Source organism: Molossus molossus, unplaced genomic scaffold (genome assembly GCF_014108415.1).
Source record: "Molossus molossus isolate mMolMol1 unplaced genomic scaffold, mMolMol1.p scaffold_m16_p_20, whole genome shotgun sequence".
Lineage (NCBI taxonomy): Eukaryota > Metazoa > Chordata > Mammalia > Chiroptera > Molossidae > Molossus > Molossus molossus.
Genome location: NW_023425356.1, coordinates 50,903,489 through 50,919,403, shown reverse-complemented (window position 1 = coordinate 50,919,403; position 15,915 = coordinate 50,903,489). Strand labels below are relative to the sequence as shown.

Sequence of the window (15,915 nt, the reverse complement as noted above, 5' to 3'; positions counted from 1 at the left end):
CTAGTTAGTGTATGTTCTTCTTGACCGTCATTGTCTCAGCTCACGTCTTACCCTTTAACTCAGCCATGTCCTGGGAAACGATGACCCTGGAGCCCATAGCGTTCAGATGTCGAGGCAGCTGCAACATTGGGAGAACTAGGAGGGAGGGGACACGAGTGAGGGAGGAGAGTGCGGGTTTGCACCAACTCAGTTCATGAGGAGAAGAAGTGGAGAGGAGTATGATCTTTGGTAAGAGAGTTTCTAAGTGGAGTTGGATTAGAAAAGATGCTGAGGAAATTCTAGGGAAAATTCTTAGGATCTACAGAAGTACCAGTATGATTTAAGATACTATACAGTGGGTACTATCAGTAGTATAAATACTGTGTGGATAAAGGCAGAAACAAAAGTATAGGCTTCTTACATGTTACACCTGTTTTAACGATTTGAGCTACTCAGAGAATTCTGGTAGATCCCAGGGATGGAGTTACCACAGTTAAAACCAGTTTCAGTCCCCATGCCCAGCACAGTGTCCAATATAGAGGTGCTGAAGACCTGTCCAGGGACCGGCATGCAGCGTAGGCTCCTTCTGGGTCTAGGGAATGGAGCCTTTCCCTTGAGGGTGTGTTGGGACCTGCTTGTTTTACTTTGAGGAGAGTAATGTGAAAGCCAACTTACGTGAGCTCTGTGCCTCCCCAGGACGTGGCCCTGCTGAGCGCCGTGCTGAGTGCTAACATGATCACTGCCCTGCTGGCCATGGACGCCTGGTGCTTCCTTGCTCGGTACAGCTTACTGCTTTGGTTTCGGATTGATTCATAGTAGTGACCAGCAGTAAATGATTTTAGATTTGTACTTTTATAGAAAAGTGCTGTCTCAATAAGCCTTTATAGCCCCCAAGTGGTTTGATTTTATATCACAGCACTTAGTTAGGAACCGAGTTCCTTTCTCCTTCCTTTGGTTGAAGCCAATAGGTAACTGTTGCTTAGGTGGTTTAGTATGTTGATACTCCTTGGCCGTGGGAATAACTGCAGTTAGAACAGTTAGTGCTTTATGGAAGTCTCTCCTTGCTTTTCTGGGAAATTGTATAAACAACTGTAAAGACTGCCTCCTTGCATCGCAGATACGGGACTGCGGAGCTCTGTGCCCACCACGTCACCGTAGTGGCCCACCTGGTGAGTACAGCTGCAGGCCTGGGCCCCACTGCCCACGCCGGGCCTTGGGAGATACGCTCGTCTAAAGAAAGTGAACAGCAACGGAGAAATACGTGGCAGCCACGTTATTGCGGCCATTCATTGATGCTGTTGAGAATGATGCTCTAGAAACAGTGTAAAACTGGGAAAATTGTTTCATATGTTCAAAATTTTATTGAGTTTCATTAATTGTTCTGGGAAATAAAGACTAGCTTGAGAATACATTTAAAATTAAATGCAAAGTAGAGAATGAGAGAGTGAACTGCAATGTTAATGACCAAGAGCTCGCTCGCTCTCTATTTCTTTCTCTCTCATATGACTTAGGCAAGTGGACTCTTGACTTGTATGTTTTCGGTCTGGAGAGACTGAGTGTGATGGAGCCCAATGCCTTTTGGGGAAAGAAGTGATGCTTTGTGAATGGATACAGGAGAAAATTACATAGTGATGATTTATTCTAATCTTTTCACGTTAACCTGTTTTTACTTTTAAATTCCGAGATGTTTGATATGTTCCATTTAAGATGGTCATGACCTATTCCTTACTTTTTTTTTGGTCCCTAACCCTAGTATATTATGAAGGGAATTGATTTCCAGAAAATTGAGTTTACAAAATCTTTTAATAATGCTTCCATCATACAGAGTTATATCCACCTGTGCACTGTTGTGCTGAGATCTTAAAAAACTCCACGGATTGTTTTTGAGTAGGAAGTTGTCATCAAAATGGTAATTAGAAATTGAGATTTCAAAGTGGTGTTTTGTTTTTTTTTTATCCTCACCCGAGGACATTTTCCACTTTTGGTTCAGGTAGAGTGGGGGGGGGGGGGTGAAGGGGAAGAGAGAGAGAGAGAAACATCGACGTGAAAGACACATCAAGTGGCTGCCACCTGCACGACCGACCAGGGCCGGGGACAAACTGCAACCGAGGTACGCGCCCCTAGCGGTAACCGAACCCGGGTCTCTCTGGACCGCAGGCCGATGCTCTTAACTGCTGAGCCAAACTGGCCAGGGCTCAAAGTGGTGTTTAAAATATAACGTCAGGCCGTGGCCAGTGTGGCCAGTTGCTTAAACATCGTCCTGTGCACTAAGAGGTCGCCAGTCAGGGCACATGCCCAGGTTTCAGGCTCCAGCCCCAGAAGGGGGTGTGCAGGAGGCAGCCAGTTGATGTTTTGCTTTCATATCACTGTTTCTCTCTTTTTCTTCTTATCCCTTCCTCTCTCTAAAAATAAATTAAAAATCTTAAAAATAAATATATAATATCAAAATAGTTTTTTCATTATAAAAGTAATTAGGTTCACGGAAGAAAACAGTGTAAGTCACCTGTAGTCTTGTCTCCCAGAAAGAGCTCCTGGCACTCGGCACGTGGGGCGGTGGGGCGGTGGTCTCAGGCAGGATCTCTTGTCTCCTCAGGTCAAGTCTGGCCCCGGAGAGTGCTGCCAGCTCACCAACCTGTCGCTGCTGCTGCGGCGCCTCTGCTTCCTCCTGGCCCTGCCCCAGCAGGCAAGGCTGTCCGCCCTCACGTCTTCCCCCGCGGGGGCCGGGTTCAGGCTGTCGGAGGGTGTTGTCCTCTCCCCATTTATTCTGTTTAAAAGTTGACAGCAAAATTTTTAACGTATCGATTTATTGCTTTGCTTATGGCTTTTAGATAGATTTAGATTTTGATGTAGTCAGAAAAACGAGAACTCCACATAGTTCAAGTGGGAAACGCAGACGTCGCGCAGGAACTGCGATTGGGAAAGGAGGCCCCAGCGCTCGGCGGGCTCGGTTCTGAGCTCCGCACGGACGTGTGGACTCGGTTCTGAGCTCCGCACGGACGTGTGGACTCGGTTCTGAGCTCCGCACGGACGTGTGGACTCGGTTCTGAGCTCCGCACGGACGTGTGGGCTCGGTTCTGAGCTCCGCACGGACGTGTGGGCTCGGTTCTGAGCTCCGCACGGACGTGTGGGCTCGGTTCTGAGCTCCGCACGGACGTGTGGGCTCGGTTCTGAGCTCCGCACGGACGTGTGGGCTCGGTTCTGAGCTCCGCACGGACGTGTGGGCTCGGTCAGGCGGGCTCAGCGGACAGTTAGCAAGAGGAAGCATCGCACAGGGTGATTTCTGCTAAACCGTCTTGACGAGGTTCTTGCTGAACAAAGACCAGGTGACCAGACAGCAAGGGTGAGAGACCCTTTCTAAACGGACTGGTGCAGCCTGGCGGGGCACAGGAACCTGGTTGCAGGAGGGTGGGTAAGAAGGCTCAGAGGAGCTGGCTGAGGTCTGTCGGCCTCGCTGCGGGTTTCAGGTGCTCACTCTGACCCTCTTCCTGAGACTGTTCCCTCGTTCCCGTGCGTTTAACATGCATGAAATGGCTCTGTGTCTCCTGCCCCTTAACTAACGTGAAGAGCCGGACATTATTGATGCCCTTCATGGTGTCTCATTTTTGTACAGTAGATATGTCCGACACGCGGGGAATTGAAGGTGTGATGGCCGTAGCTCTTTGCTGTGGGGAGACAGGCCGTGCTGTAGGGGTCCTGCGGTCACGGGGCCTGCTGGCCGTGCAGCCAGCCTCTGCTGGGCACCTGGGCTGCCTGAAGCAGCAGCCTTGCCAAAGTACAGGTTCCCGGACCTTCGTCTGAATGGAGTGGGTGTGGAGTACTGGCTGGAAGGGAGGCTCAGTGACTTGTTTTTGTTAATAAATTCCTGCGTGAATCTGACACGGATACACACCTGGGAACTGCTAGGTTAGCGGCGGGTCAGAGGCCTTGGTTTGCATCCTGGCTCACTGTGACTTCGGGCGCCGCCTTCTGAGCTTGTTCTGTCTGCGAAGTGTGGATGTGTGTAATGTTTGAAAAATGTGAGGACTCAGAATAATCCATGCAGAACACTAGCACTGGAAGAGTGCTCAGTGAATGCTGGGGGTTCCTTCTCACTAGAGTGTTTGCCCCAAGCCCACATCTGCTTTCCTGCCTGGAGAGGCTGCCCAGGCCCCAGAACCACCCCCATCTCCAAACCCTCTTCCGTGCCGGCGCCTGCAAGGCGAGAGCACCCGGGCCGAGCTGCGCTCCAGAAGGCAGGCTCTTCCCTCCCACACTCCAGCCCGAACGGTCCGCTCCAGGTCCCGTGAGCTTTCCTGCCTGACTCCCCATCAGAGGCCTTAGGCTTCTGGTACCGTGTTCGTGAGGAAGGGAAAGGGTCCTTTAACTTCAGTTTACTCACTTACGAAAAAGGAGTAAGATTATCCTTTCCCCAGGGTTGTTGTGAAATTTTAACTTTTAGAATAATACAACTCAGAACAAGTTTGCTCTAAGTGAAGTCTAGAAGCTTTGTTATAAAGGAGATAATCTATTTTTAGACATCTCACATCTCCGTTTTCTAAAATTTTCCCAGTAATCGAGGGTATCAGATATGTAAGTTAAGGATGAATGCAGGTTACTTGGAATATTTTTCCTTCAGTTATCACATAGATGCTGCTCTGGTCAAGTTGCTGTGCTACAGTTTAAGATGAAAGGAAAACCTGAATTTGAACCCCTGTTCTGCAAGTCCTTGGGAGAGCTCGTGTCCTGAGATGGAGACACTGAAGCACACCTAGAGGGGGCGCTGTCCGTGTCCGCTCTGCCCGGCGTAGCTCTTTCCCACACTCCCTTCCTCTAGGGAAGGAGGGAGGGAGGGAGCGGACCTTTGGAGACTGATGTGGGCCCAGCCTTGTACCAGGCACTTGAACTCTTTGGTCCTTTTATCAGCCTTGTACAAGGGGTGGATGGCATTCCCACTCTATAGATGTAGAAGCTGATTCAGAAAGTAAAGACCTTCCCCAAGCTCACTCACACCAGACGCTGGCCACTGTCTCAGGTGGGGCACAGCCAGTTCCCCTGCAAAGCCGGCCCTGTCACCTGTGCTTAAGTTGTCATCCCCATCTTTGGAGTATTACTTAATCGTACAAGGCACGAGAATATAAATTCTTAGAAGGCCGTGGGCTTACCGGGCAGGAGCCCGAGGAAGTAGCCGGCCTGACTGCGGAAATCCACTCTGGGACACTCTCGGGGCGTCTCTGTCATGTGCCTCCAGCTGGCTCCTGTGGAGGCAAGTGCGACAGGGCAGCGCTCGTCCACTTAAGTCCCCTGACCTGGCACCGGGCGCCTTCGCTTGAGCACGTGGGAGAGGTCTGGGAGGTGACGCTTAGCCTCTGTGCCGTCCATCAGCCTGTCTGGTTGCTCACGGTGCTCTCCTGTGTTCCAGGTGGACTTTATCCAGACGTTCCCTCCGGAAGCAACAGAGAATCTGCCTCTGTGGCAACATATTTCCTTCCAGGCTTTCCCTGCGGAGCTGAGGAAGCAGGCCGCCCGCGAGGTCACCAGCGTGGGTGCCACGCAGAGCCGGGGGTGGCTCCGCAGCAGTCGCACTGTGGGGGAGCTCGAGGCGCTGGCAAGTGATCAGTTCCACTGACTTGATTATTCGGGAGCGGTTGTTGAGCACCACTGTAGGGCGTGGGATGGGTGGTGATAGATGCACCAGTCTCTGCCCTCAGGTTAGAAACTGGCAAGGTTTTCAGATTTCTACCTTGTGTTAAAGGGCGTGTGGAAACTTCGTTTTAGATGATGTAGATTACATGGTGGGGAGGGCTTCCGAAGCTCAGGACACATTGGACACCATGCAGCATGAAATCCTTCATCTGGTATTTTTGCTGACACGACTCTGGGTCAGGCAGACACCTTCTGTTTGACAGGCCCCTTGTTAGATCTGCCCTGAGCCTCGATGTGCCTTTCTGTTTAGCAGGCTCCCTCTTAAAACAATGGAATGACAAAGAAACTCATCTGGAAGAAGTAGTAAATACATGACTTTGAAAATGGACTGATGATAGTAAATGTGTTGAATTTTCCAGCTCAGTGTTCATTTGCTCACTCATTCATTCTGACGGATTTTGAGTGCCTGCATGTGGCAGCTCTGTTCTGAGCTTGGGGACATCAGGGGACAAAACAACAACTCTCACGGACCTACGCTGTAGCTTAGCGAGGCAGTGAAACAACGGATAGTCTGGTAGAGAACTCAAGTTAGGGCGGGTGCGGGGCCCTCAGAGGCTCGGGGGCCAGGAAGTTCAGGATGTTCGCGGGGCTCGTATTTCATTCCTGCGTGTCAGTGTTCCGGGGCTCTTATTTAATGGCACTTGAGCATAATAATAATATATCCAAAGGAAATGAAAGTATTCGTGTGCCTTTATTTTGGGAGAACTATTAAATACCTGGTTAGGAGCAGACTGAGTTCAGGGTTGCATTCACTGTGCACTAATTTCTGTAGTAAAGACAAAAAATATTTTGTGTTGGGTAAAATAAAAGCACCTATTTTTAAAGTTGAGTAAATCTTTGTTATATGACCAAAACTTCAGTTCACCCACTCGCATGACCTGTTTATTTGTAAAAGGAAAACGGTGAATCGGAAATGACGAGCAGTATGGTAATTACATAGAACTCAGTGGGTTGTCGACTAAGGGGTGAGAGGCATCGTTGCTCTCGTTTCATTCTCGCGGCCTTCATGCCCACCACGTCCCGACCTCGCCCACTTCTGGCCGGAGAGGGGGTGCGGGCAGAGATGGGACGTGCAGCCAAGAGTGAGCCGGAGGAGGTGTGTTCAGTCTCTGATCTAGATCGTGTACTTCTTAAGCACTGGATTCGCTTATTGAATGCAGAGTTGCTGAGGAATTTTAAAGATTGATTACAAAACAGCAGCAGCAGCAATAAAAATTTAGTAACTTAAAAAGATTGCTAATATTAAAAAAATAGAATTTTAAATTGATGAGTATATATATATTTAATCCTCACCCGAGGACATGTTGATTGATTTTAGAGGAAGGGAGAGAGAGAAACATGGATGTGAGAGAGAAACATTGATTGGTTGCTTCGCACCCTGACTGGGAATCAAACCCGTGACACGTTAAAATACAATGTTCTTTTTATTTCATTTTAAAATTTTCAACCTAAAAGGACAAAAGGTTTATTTAGAAAAATGAAGCAAATGTTCCTATGTTAAGGAAAGTTAGTTTTAATAAAATATAGTTACATTAAAGAAATAACTGAAAAGATAGCTTTGGGTCTTAGGAATATAATTCCACATGGACTTTTACGAAGAGCTATGAGTAACTCATAACCTCTGCGTAATCGGGCTCAGCTCCTCCAGGCTGGTGTCTAAACTCGGGCCCTTTTCCGGTCTCTAGAACACGGCTCTCTCTGCTCTGCTTGTGGTGTGTGATTCTGCTGGTGAGGCTCTGGAGGTCGGGCAGCAGGCGGCAGTCATGGACGCTGGAATTGAGCTCTGGGCTTTTCTAAACGCTAACCTGGTAAGGACAGCAACCGGTCATGTCCCTGAAGAAGGGATAGTATGTTGAAAAGGAAGCGTGCTGAGATTTCCCTGTGGAGGAAAGGGATCTCATTTCTGCAGGTGCTGGGTAGGGCTTGGGATTACGACTGCTGTGGACTCTTCAGCCAGTCCTTTTATGAGTGAGGGTGAGCGAGCGGATTAGTAAAACCAGTTCTTCTATGAGCGAGGGATTAGACTAGTAAAACCAGAACCTGGTAAAGACATGACAGTCCAGCTTGTTTTCAGAACCATTTGGACCCAATTTGTTTTTGTTAAGTCTCTTCGCCCTGTTATTTTTCTTCTCTTTCGGGTTAGTTTAGCCTGTTTTGTGATTCTGGTTTCTTTACTGACATCTTCGGGGCGTAAAGGTGGAAGGAACAGGTGGATGGATGGCCAGCGAGGACAGCAGGCTGGAAGTAGAGGGGGGAGACCGTGGGTCACGGCAGTTTGAAGTGCTGTAGTTTAGAAAGCTGAACGTGACGTTTGTTTTATTCGACCGAAGAGAAGTAATGTAGACCTCTAGCTGTCCACCAGGGGGCGCTGAAGGCAGCAGCCCCATGGTAGGGCCATTGCGGACGTGGTTCTGCAGGTGTTTCAGCATGAAGCTTGTGTGGTCAGACTTCCCAGACGCAGAGCTGCCACTTCGCAAGTGCTCCCCAGTCCTCACACGGCACCTGAGAAATGCGCATCGGGGAGCCGGCGCTCCACTGCTGACAGCACTTAGGGGTCACGAGAGGGCGTGGAGCGGGAAGTGGGCGCGGAGAGGACTCATGTCTGGGCTGGTCAGAGGCAGACAGAAGTGACTAGATCTGGGCTTGAATCGTGGCCCTCTCTCCTAGATGTGTGTCTTGAGCAGATGGCGTGACCTCTGCCCCTGTTCTCGGTGAGCTGAGAGGAGGATCTGCCTGAGAGGGTTGTGAGGCCTAAGGGAAGTGATGGACAGCACCTGGGATAGGATGATGCTCCTAGTCACTTGTAATCGAAAATTCTCACCAGAATGATTTTGTTTCTTGTTTAAGGTAACAGGTCAAGCTTATGTTCAACAGACACTCAGCCTTTTATTTCCACTGCTGGGATTTTTCATTCAAACTCTAGATCCTCAGCTGATAACTCAGGTAAGAACAGTGAGCAAGTTGGTACTTTGTTGAGGAAGTAAAATAACTCGAGAGACTTCCGGTCAAGATGGCGGTGTAGGTAAATGCGGTCTTACCTCCTCCCACAACCACATCAAAATTACAACTAAACTACAGCACGGCCATCATTCAGAACCGCCTGAAATGGAGCTGAATGGAAGTCCTACAACTACGAAATTAAAGCAGCCACATGGAGACTGGTAGGAGGGCAGAGGGGACGGGCTGGTCCCACCCCTCCTGTGGCAGATACAAATCAGGAGGACACCTCGGCTGGGAGGGTCCTCCCTGAGGACTGAGGGGTCCCCGTCCCACACCAGGCACTAAGCTCAGGGTTTCAGTGCCAGGAAGAGAATCCCCATCACTTCTGGTTGGAAAAAACGGGGGGGAACTGAGGCTGAGAGAGGCTGAGGCTGCTGGATCGATCCCCAGGCAGCTCCTTCTAAAGGGCCCGCGCACAGACTTACTGGGACTTGCTCCCTCTAAGCTTGGAGGGGAGGCAGCTTGAGGAGCACCAGAGACATACAGAGTAGAACTGAGCTGTCTGGCCTCCGGACTAAGACTGGAGAGGGGGCTTTCTCCTGCACAGACGTGCTGTCAGAGGCCTTTGTTCCTTTGGTGAGCCCTTCCCTGGGGCGGCAGACAGCCACCATATCTGGGACTCCAGCAACCTGGTTCACACTGGTAGCCCCGCCCTGGTGACTCCCTGAAGCCCTGCCCCACCCAACCTTCGGGCCCACCCAAGCTGTTTCCAAAGGCTTTACCATAGGATTGGCTTGTCTTGGATCCTGCTTCAGAGTTTCCTAAAATCTCAAACAAGGAGCATCTGGTCTCAGCCAGCCCCGTACCTCTCGTTAAGTGGCCCCAGGCCTGGCACTAGAAGCAGCCAGCCTTGGTTCACAACTTGGCTTTTCCTGGGCAGCTCCAAGCCCAGCACAAGAAGCAGCCATCTGCAGATCACTCTGTAGCTTATGCTGGGTGGCCCTGGATAGAACACAGGCAGTGGCTAACCTTGCCCCTGAGCCAGCACACCCAGTGCACAGCTTCAGACCACATCAAAACAGCACCACCCAACCACCTCCACAAGTGACACACTCAATAAGTGGACTCAGTAGGTACCAGAGTCCTGCTGAAGTAAGTCTTGCTGTGTGTGGTGGTCAGAGGCCAGTGGTCAGTGGGCATAGCCAGTCCTTGGATCAACCTGAGTAAATCCCTCCCATAGACATGGCCAACAGCAATCAACTCAATTACAACAGAATGGTGTACAGTCCACACTAGGGGTGCACCTTGAGGGCCCAGCTGGGGTGATTAGGGAGGCTGTGCCACTGGATCCTACAGGACACCTACAACAATACGCCACCCTACGAAGCCTAGGAGACATAGCAACTCTACCTAATACATAGAAACAATCATGGGGAGGCAGCCAAAATGAGACAAACATGTCCCAAATGAAAGAACAGAACAAAACTCCAGGAAAAGAATTAAAATGGAGATACGCAATCTGACAGATGCGGAGTACAAAACACTGGTCATAAGGTTGCTCAAGGAACTTGGTGAGACAGTCAAGGAACTTAACACTTTGTTGACCAGTAATTTTACGCAGAAGTTATCTCATGTCACCAGCTACTTTTTCATAATTGAGTATGAAAGTGAAGCAGTCTAACTAAACTTTAGTAAACTTTTTTGTATACATAATGAATTTCAATGAAACTTTGTACATATCTGCTACATATTATATTTTATACATATTATGTATTTTAGTAATTATTTTGTGTGTGGTATACAGTGTAGCAATCACCTATGTGTAATGGTACACAACATGTTTTGCAAATACATCTGGTTTCGCTGTGCTTTCATCTAGGGATAACTCCTGCTTAGGTACATACAAAGACTGAAATTTTGGAAGAAAGTAATCCAAAAGAGGCCTACTGTTATACAGTCTGTCTTCATTAGATGTATTTTGTGAATTATCACTAAGATGGAAAAATGTAAGAATTTGTTCAAACGTCATTCTGCTTATAGTCTTAGGAAATACTGGAGCTTCAACCAAAGGGTCCATTGACCAGTAATCCCTCCAATGTGTTTTTTTTTTCGTTTGTCCCATCAATATCAACAAACTCAGAAAATTCTTTATGAGTTAATTTGTGAGCAGCCAACAGTGTGTTAAGGAGACCTCCAAGGAACTTAGTGAGAATATCAACAACATAAAAAAGGACCAATCAGAAATGAAGGAAGCACTAACTGAAATAAAGTGTAATTTATAGAGATTCAATAGTAGAGTAGGTAAAGCCAAGAAGCAGACCATCGATTTGGAATATAAGGAAGCAAAAAAAAAAACAAAAAAAAAACCCCACCCAATCAGAAGAGCAAAAAAAAAAGAATCCAAAAAAATGAGGATAGTGTAAGGAGCCTCGGACAACTTCAAGCGTACCAACATTTGCATCATGGGGGTGCCAGAAGGAGAAGAGAGAGAACAAGAAATTGAAAACCTATTTGAAACAATGACAGAAAACTTCCCTAACTTGGTGAAGGAAACAGACATACAAGTCCAGGAAGCAGAGTCCCAAACAAGATGAACCCAAAGAGGTCCACACCAAAACACATCATCATCAAAATGCCAGAAGTTAAAGTCAAAGAGTATTTTAAAAGCAGCAAGAGAAAAGCGTTTGTTACCGACAAAGGAACTCCCATAAGACTCAACCGATTCTCAAAAGAAACTTTGCAGGCCAGAAGGGAAGGGAGTGGCAAGAGATATTCAAAGTGATGAAAGCAACGACCTACAACCAAGATTACTCTATCCTGCAAAGCTATCATTTAGAATCGATGGACATATCAAGAGTTACCCAGACAAGAAAAAGCTAAAGAAGTTCACCACCACCAAACCCGTATTATATGAAATATTGAAGGATCTTTTTGAAGGAGAACAAAAATAGGAACAATAAAATGGCAATTAATACATATCTATCAACAAACCAAATGAGCAAGCAGAACAGAAATAGACTCACAGATACAGAGAACTTTTTGTTGCTTGCCAGATGGGCGGGGCCTGGGGGGGTGAAAAAGATGAAGGAATTAAGAAGTACAAATTGGTTGTTAGACTGATGAACCTCAAAGAGAAGGGGGCAGGGAGGGGTGATAAGATAAACCAAAGAACTTCTATGCATATATGCATAACTAAAGGACACAGACAATAGTATGGGGAAGGCAGGAGGGGGAGGGATTAAGGAGGGGGTCAGTGGGGAAAAACTGGGGGAACATCTGTAATACATTCAACACTAAAGATAAGTTAAAAACAACTCGAGAAACAGTCCTTTTAATAATTTGTTTCAGTTTGTTAGCTTTCTTGTTCGACCGCAGGTAGCCAAGGCACACGCTGGCTGGGGGGGGGGCTCCTCCTCATCTCTTCCTTCTTCCTTCTAATGGAGTGTTGAGAGTGTGCTGGGCTGTTAACTCAGCCTTTGTCTGTCTCCCTGAGGGCACAGTCAGAACTTTTCTGTTGCTTTGAACTTCCCAGAAAAATCCCCAGGCTGAGCTAGCCTTGGCGCTGGACCGCATTCCCAGCTTGCTGAAAGGCATCTCTGCGGCCCTGGTAGCGAGGGCTGCAACCAATGTGGGCGGAGGCCGATCCTTACTCTTCCTTCGAGGAAGTCAGTGATTGCCCTGCCGAGTTTTCCCTCTGACCCTGGCCTGCCTGGCCTGGTTAGGCAGAACCGGGGTCACTGTTTGGGGAGTCTGGGTGTTGCTCAGTTATCCCCCACTTTGGAGGTTCTAGGCCAATGGAGAGAAAGGGGAAAGGACCTTCATCTTCCTGAGGTGGTTGAGAGGCTTTGGAATGAGTGCAGGGTGGACACACGATCCCCCAGTCAGGAGTTGGCTTGTGCGTAGTAACATAAACGGACAAAGAAAAACTTAGTAAAAGTAACCCTTGCTATTCAGGAGGGTGGGTGATGGAAGAACTATCCTGTCACAGTGTATGGGGGGAGGTAAAACCAGTAATGCTTGGTGTCAGTAGCTCTTTGTTTCAGTAGCTTAGTGGTTGTGTACATGGAAAATTTAAGTATTTGCTTACTAGGTATATTTTAAAATATGTGTGTGACATGAATTATAGAGAAAGAATGATAAAATAATTGATTCAAATCATATTGAATGCAGTAGTTTGAATTTGTTGATTCCGAAGGTTCTGATGTTATGAGACACTGCCAGGGGTCGGCCCAATATGCCCCCTGGGTAGATCCTGCCCTTTCAGCAGAGAGCCGAGTGGCTTTACATTCTGGAAGGTCTGAAGTAGTGCGCGCCGGGCACCTGCTGCCGCAGCCCCAATGCGTCCGCCTGGCCCTGGACGGAGGGTCCGCCCTCCCTGCTGGTGACAGTGCACAGCCGCCACTAGAACTGAAGACAGAGCAGTTCGGACGGTCTGAAAGGAGCGCTGGCGTGTGGCTTCCTGTCCGCACGGGGCCGGGGGACGCCGAGCGACGGCTCCACCCTGCCTCAGCCACAGCCCGCCTTCACGAAAGGGAGCTTGGGGGTGTTCAGCTGTCGTGGGTTTTGCTTTGTTTCCCCTCCCACATCCCCATCAGAATCTGTCAGGACGTTTCTGCAAAATCCCTGTTGGGTCTTTGCCTCTGCAGGTGGTAACTGTGCAGGCCTCGCTGCTCAGACGGGAGCCTCCGGACCACGTTCGCTTGGCCGCCCTGGACTTCGTGCGTGCTCTGGGGAAGACGCTTCTCTGGCCAGCCACGCAGGTAGCACGCAAGGCCGTTCTCACGGAGTCAGCAAGAAGGACCGACGGACAGGTTTCAGGCTCTTAATTTCAGCCCAGGATTGTTGACGAGACGGGGGGAAACGATTCATTTCACGTTTTTTTCTTTTAGAAAAGTCTATGTTGACTTACCTATATCTGATCCGCACATGAGAGGCATTTAAACGCACAAGATAAGATTCCTATTTAAGAAAAAATGTACTGAGCTCCCGTGTGCTGGGCAGTGTTCTGACGCCTGGGGAGTGAGTCAGGGACCCCGGCCCTTCTGCTGCCAGGCCGCTGACCAGGGCGGGTGACAGGCAGCCTGGGGACAGCGGCGCGGTGGGGAGCGCGTGCGGACGTGTGCTTCCTCTCCGAGGTCCTGTGCTTAGCGCGGCTCTGCTCTGCTCCCCAGGACAGGGTGCTGCCCAGCCTGTCTTCCGTGTTCGCCGCGCTGCTGGCCGACCGGAGCTGGCTGCTCCAGCAGCACGCCCTGGAGGCGTTCACGCAGTTTGCCGAGGTAAGACCGCGTGGCGGTGACCGCAGGGCACCCTCCACTCACTCAGACACCCAGAAACACGAGCTGCTGCTGTGTCGCTGGGGCAGTTTCCGCCTCAGGAGATCTTCCTGCAAAAGGCCTGGAGGAAGTGATTCCTCGGGGCCCGTGGTGGGGCCAAGGCAGCAGGCGCCTCCCCGACGCCGGTTGTGGGCTGGGTGATGCTACGTCTCATCTCAAACTGTCCTGGGGCCAGGCAGTGAACAGGCCTGCTGGCTTGTCTGCTGGGACACGAGGATGGCAGCAGAGTGACCGCTGCATGCTTTGCAGGTGGTACCCGAGGCGCCTGAACTAGGGGCTGGTCATCTCCCGAGGGTCCTGGTGCTGTTTCCTTTAAACTGCATCTTTGAGTGAGCCAGCCCGTAACCCTCATGCACGTGTCCTTATTGAAATACACTGAAATCGGCCTTATCAATTGTTCATAGGGAACAAATCATGAAGACGTCATCCTGCAGTGCCTCCGGTCTGAAGACACTAAGGACAGAGTTGTATCCTTTCTGGAGAAGGTAAGGCTGTCTCCCTGGCTTCACTTTTTGCACGGTTACACGTCACAGAAGTGAAGCACGTGGAGTCGCAGCAGTAAGATGACAGGGAGGACCCTGACTGTTCCTGACCACAGTTAGAGTCCCCTGTGCCCTGGGGGCCTAGAGGGCTCGTGGTCACCACCGATCGGCTGTAACAGGCATGGCCCTTCTGCCCTGACGGACCAGCACCACGATCTCCACCCCGGGACCCTGTCCCTGCTGTGAACATGGGGACTCAATCCTCCGGCTCCCATATATGTGCCTCCTTTGACACTTCCGTGGGGACACCATGGGTGTCAGTTAAGGGTTAAGAGAAGCTGGGGTGGCCCAGCTGGTGTGGCTCAGTGGTTGAGCGTCAACCCCATGCACCAAGAGGTCGCTGGTTGGATTCCCGGTCAGGGCACATGCCCAGGTTGTGGGTCCGATCCCCAGTGGGGGGCGTGCAGGAGGCGGCCAGTCGATGTTCTCTCTCATTGGTGTTTCTGTCTCTTCCTCTCCCTCCCTCTCTCTCTAATCAATAAAGAAAATAAAAAGGCAGTGGGGGCAGCCTCACGCTACAGCCTGGGGAGGGCGCTGCTGACCTGCCTTCCCTCTCTCGCAGACGGGGTTTGTAGATGAGACGGCAGCTGCCAGAGTGGAGCGTGTGAAACAGGAAAAGGGGATTTTCTGGGGCTCCTCGGCGAGAGTTCTGTCAGAAGAGGCGCAGTGGCCGTCTTCAGAGGTATGGACTGCACTAGTGTGGGTCAGGCTGTCAGAAGGGAAACTGCCCTCACGACTTACTGAGTGAGCAGCACGGAAGCAAGGACAGTTCTGGACTCACGCTGAGTATCAGATAGACCTAGACGTGTAAAGCCTCCTGTTTTCTGGTAGTTGCTCTTTTAAAAATATTTTTTTGCCCTGAAAGGTTACGTGGGCACCTAAAACAGGTAGGACTGCAGGAAAGTGAGTTTGAACACCATACCAAACGCACTGTCCACGTACCTGCGGTGACCTCTGCCCCAGGGACGCTCCAGGGCAGCAGCTGGACCCACAGCAGGAAAGCAGGGAACCCCCTTCCAGAAAGTTTAGTAGCTCCCTCACCACATCCCGAGACCAGCCCGATCATTTGGGCAGTGTTGTCTGGGAGTCCTGTCTGCTTGCCACCCGGCCGAACTCGGCCACCACGGAGGATGTTTCAAGTGTTCCCTGAGCACTGAGCGCATCTGGGTTGCAGTCGGCAGTGTGCTGGGCAGTGACAGTATGTGAGGAACTTGTCTTCCAGACTGACCCTTAGCCTGACGTCTGACGTCACATGTTCTGTCGGTGCTGTGAAGAAGTCTCAGTACTGACACTGCCTGGCTGAGGACAGTGAGCACAGAGGTGCCTCGGCCCCTCCTCCCTGTGCGGTGCAGCTGACCTGGCTCCAGAAGCACCCGGGAGGCCACCGCTGTCATCAGCTGTGAACTCAACGCGTCCAGGCTTCCCTGGGTCGCCGACAG

At 50.1% G+C, this 15,915-nt stretch overlaps 1 protein-coding gene across 1 annotated transcript in view; it reads left to right on the top strand.

The window, feature by feature from the left end:
- CUNH1orf112 (chromosome unknown C1orf112 homolog) overlaps window positions 1-15,915 on the top strand; it is a 41,669-nt gene that overhangs the window by 25,353 nt on the left and 401 nt on the right. Inside the window, exons 14-23 of the mRNA XM_036272270.1 lie at window positions 676-758; window positions 1,097-1,148; window positions 2,573-2,662; window positions 5,378-5,563; window positions 7,347-7,469; window positions 8,509-8,604; window positions 13,248-13,361; window positions 13,773-13,877; window positions 14,339-14,419; window positions 15,039-15,158. Of these exons, the coding sequence (XP_036128163.1) occupies window positions 676-758; window positions 1,097-1,148; window positions 2,573-2,662; window positions 5,378-5,563; window positions 7,347-7,469; window positions 8,509-8,604; window positions 13,248-13,361; window positions 13,773-13,877; window positions 14,339-14,419; window positions 15,039-15,158 (1,050 nt within the window). The remainder of the gene's footprint in view (window positions 1-675; window positions 759-1,096; window positions 1,149-2,572; window positions 2,663-5,377; window positions 5,564-7,346; window positions 7,470-8,508; window positions 8,605-13,247; window positions 13,362-13,772; window positions 13,878-14,338; window positions 14,420-15,038; window positions 15,159-15,915) is intronic.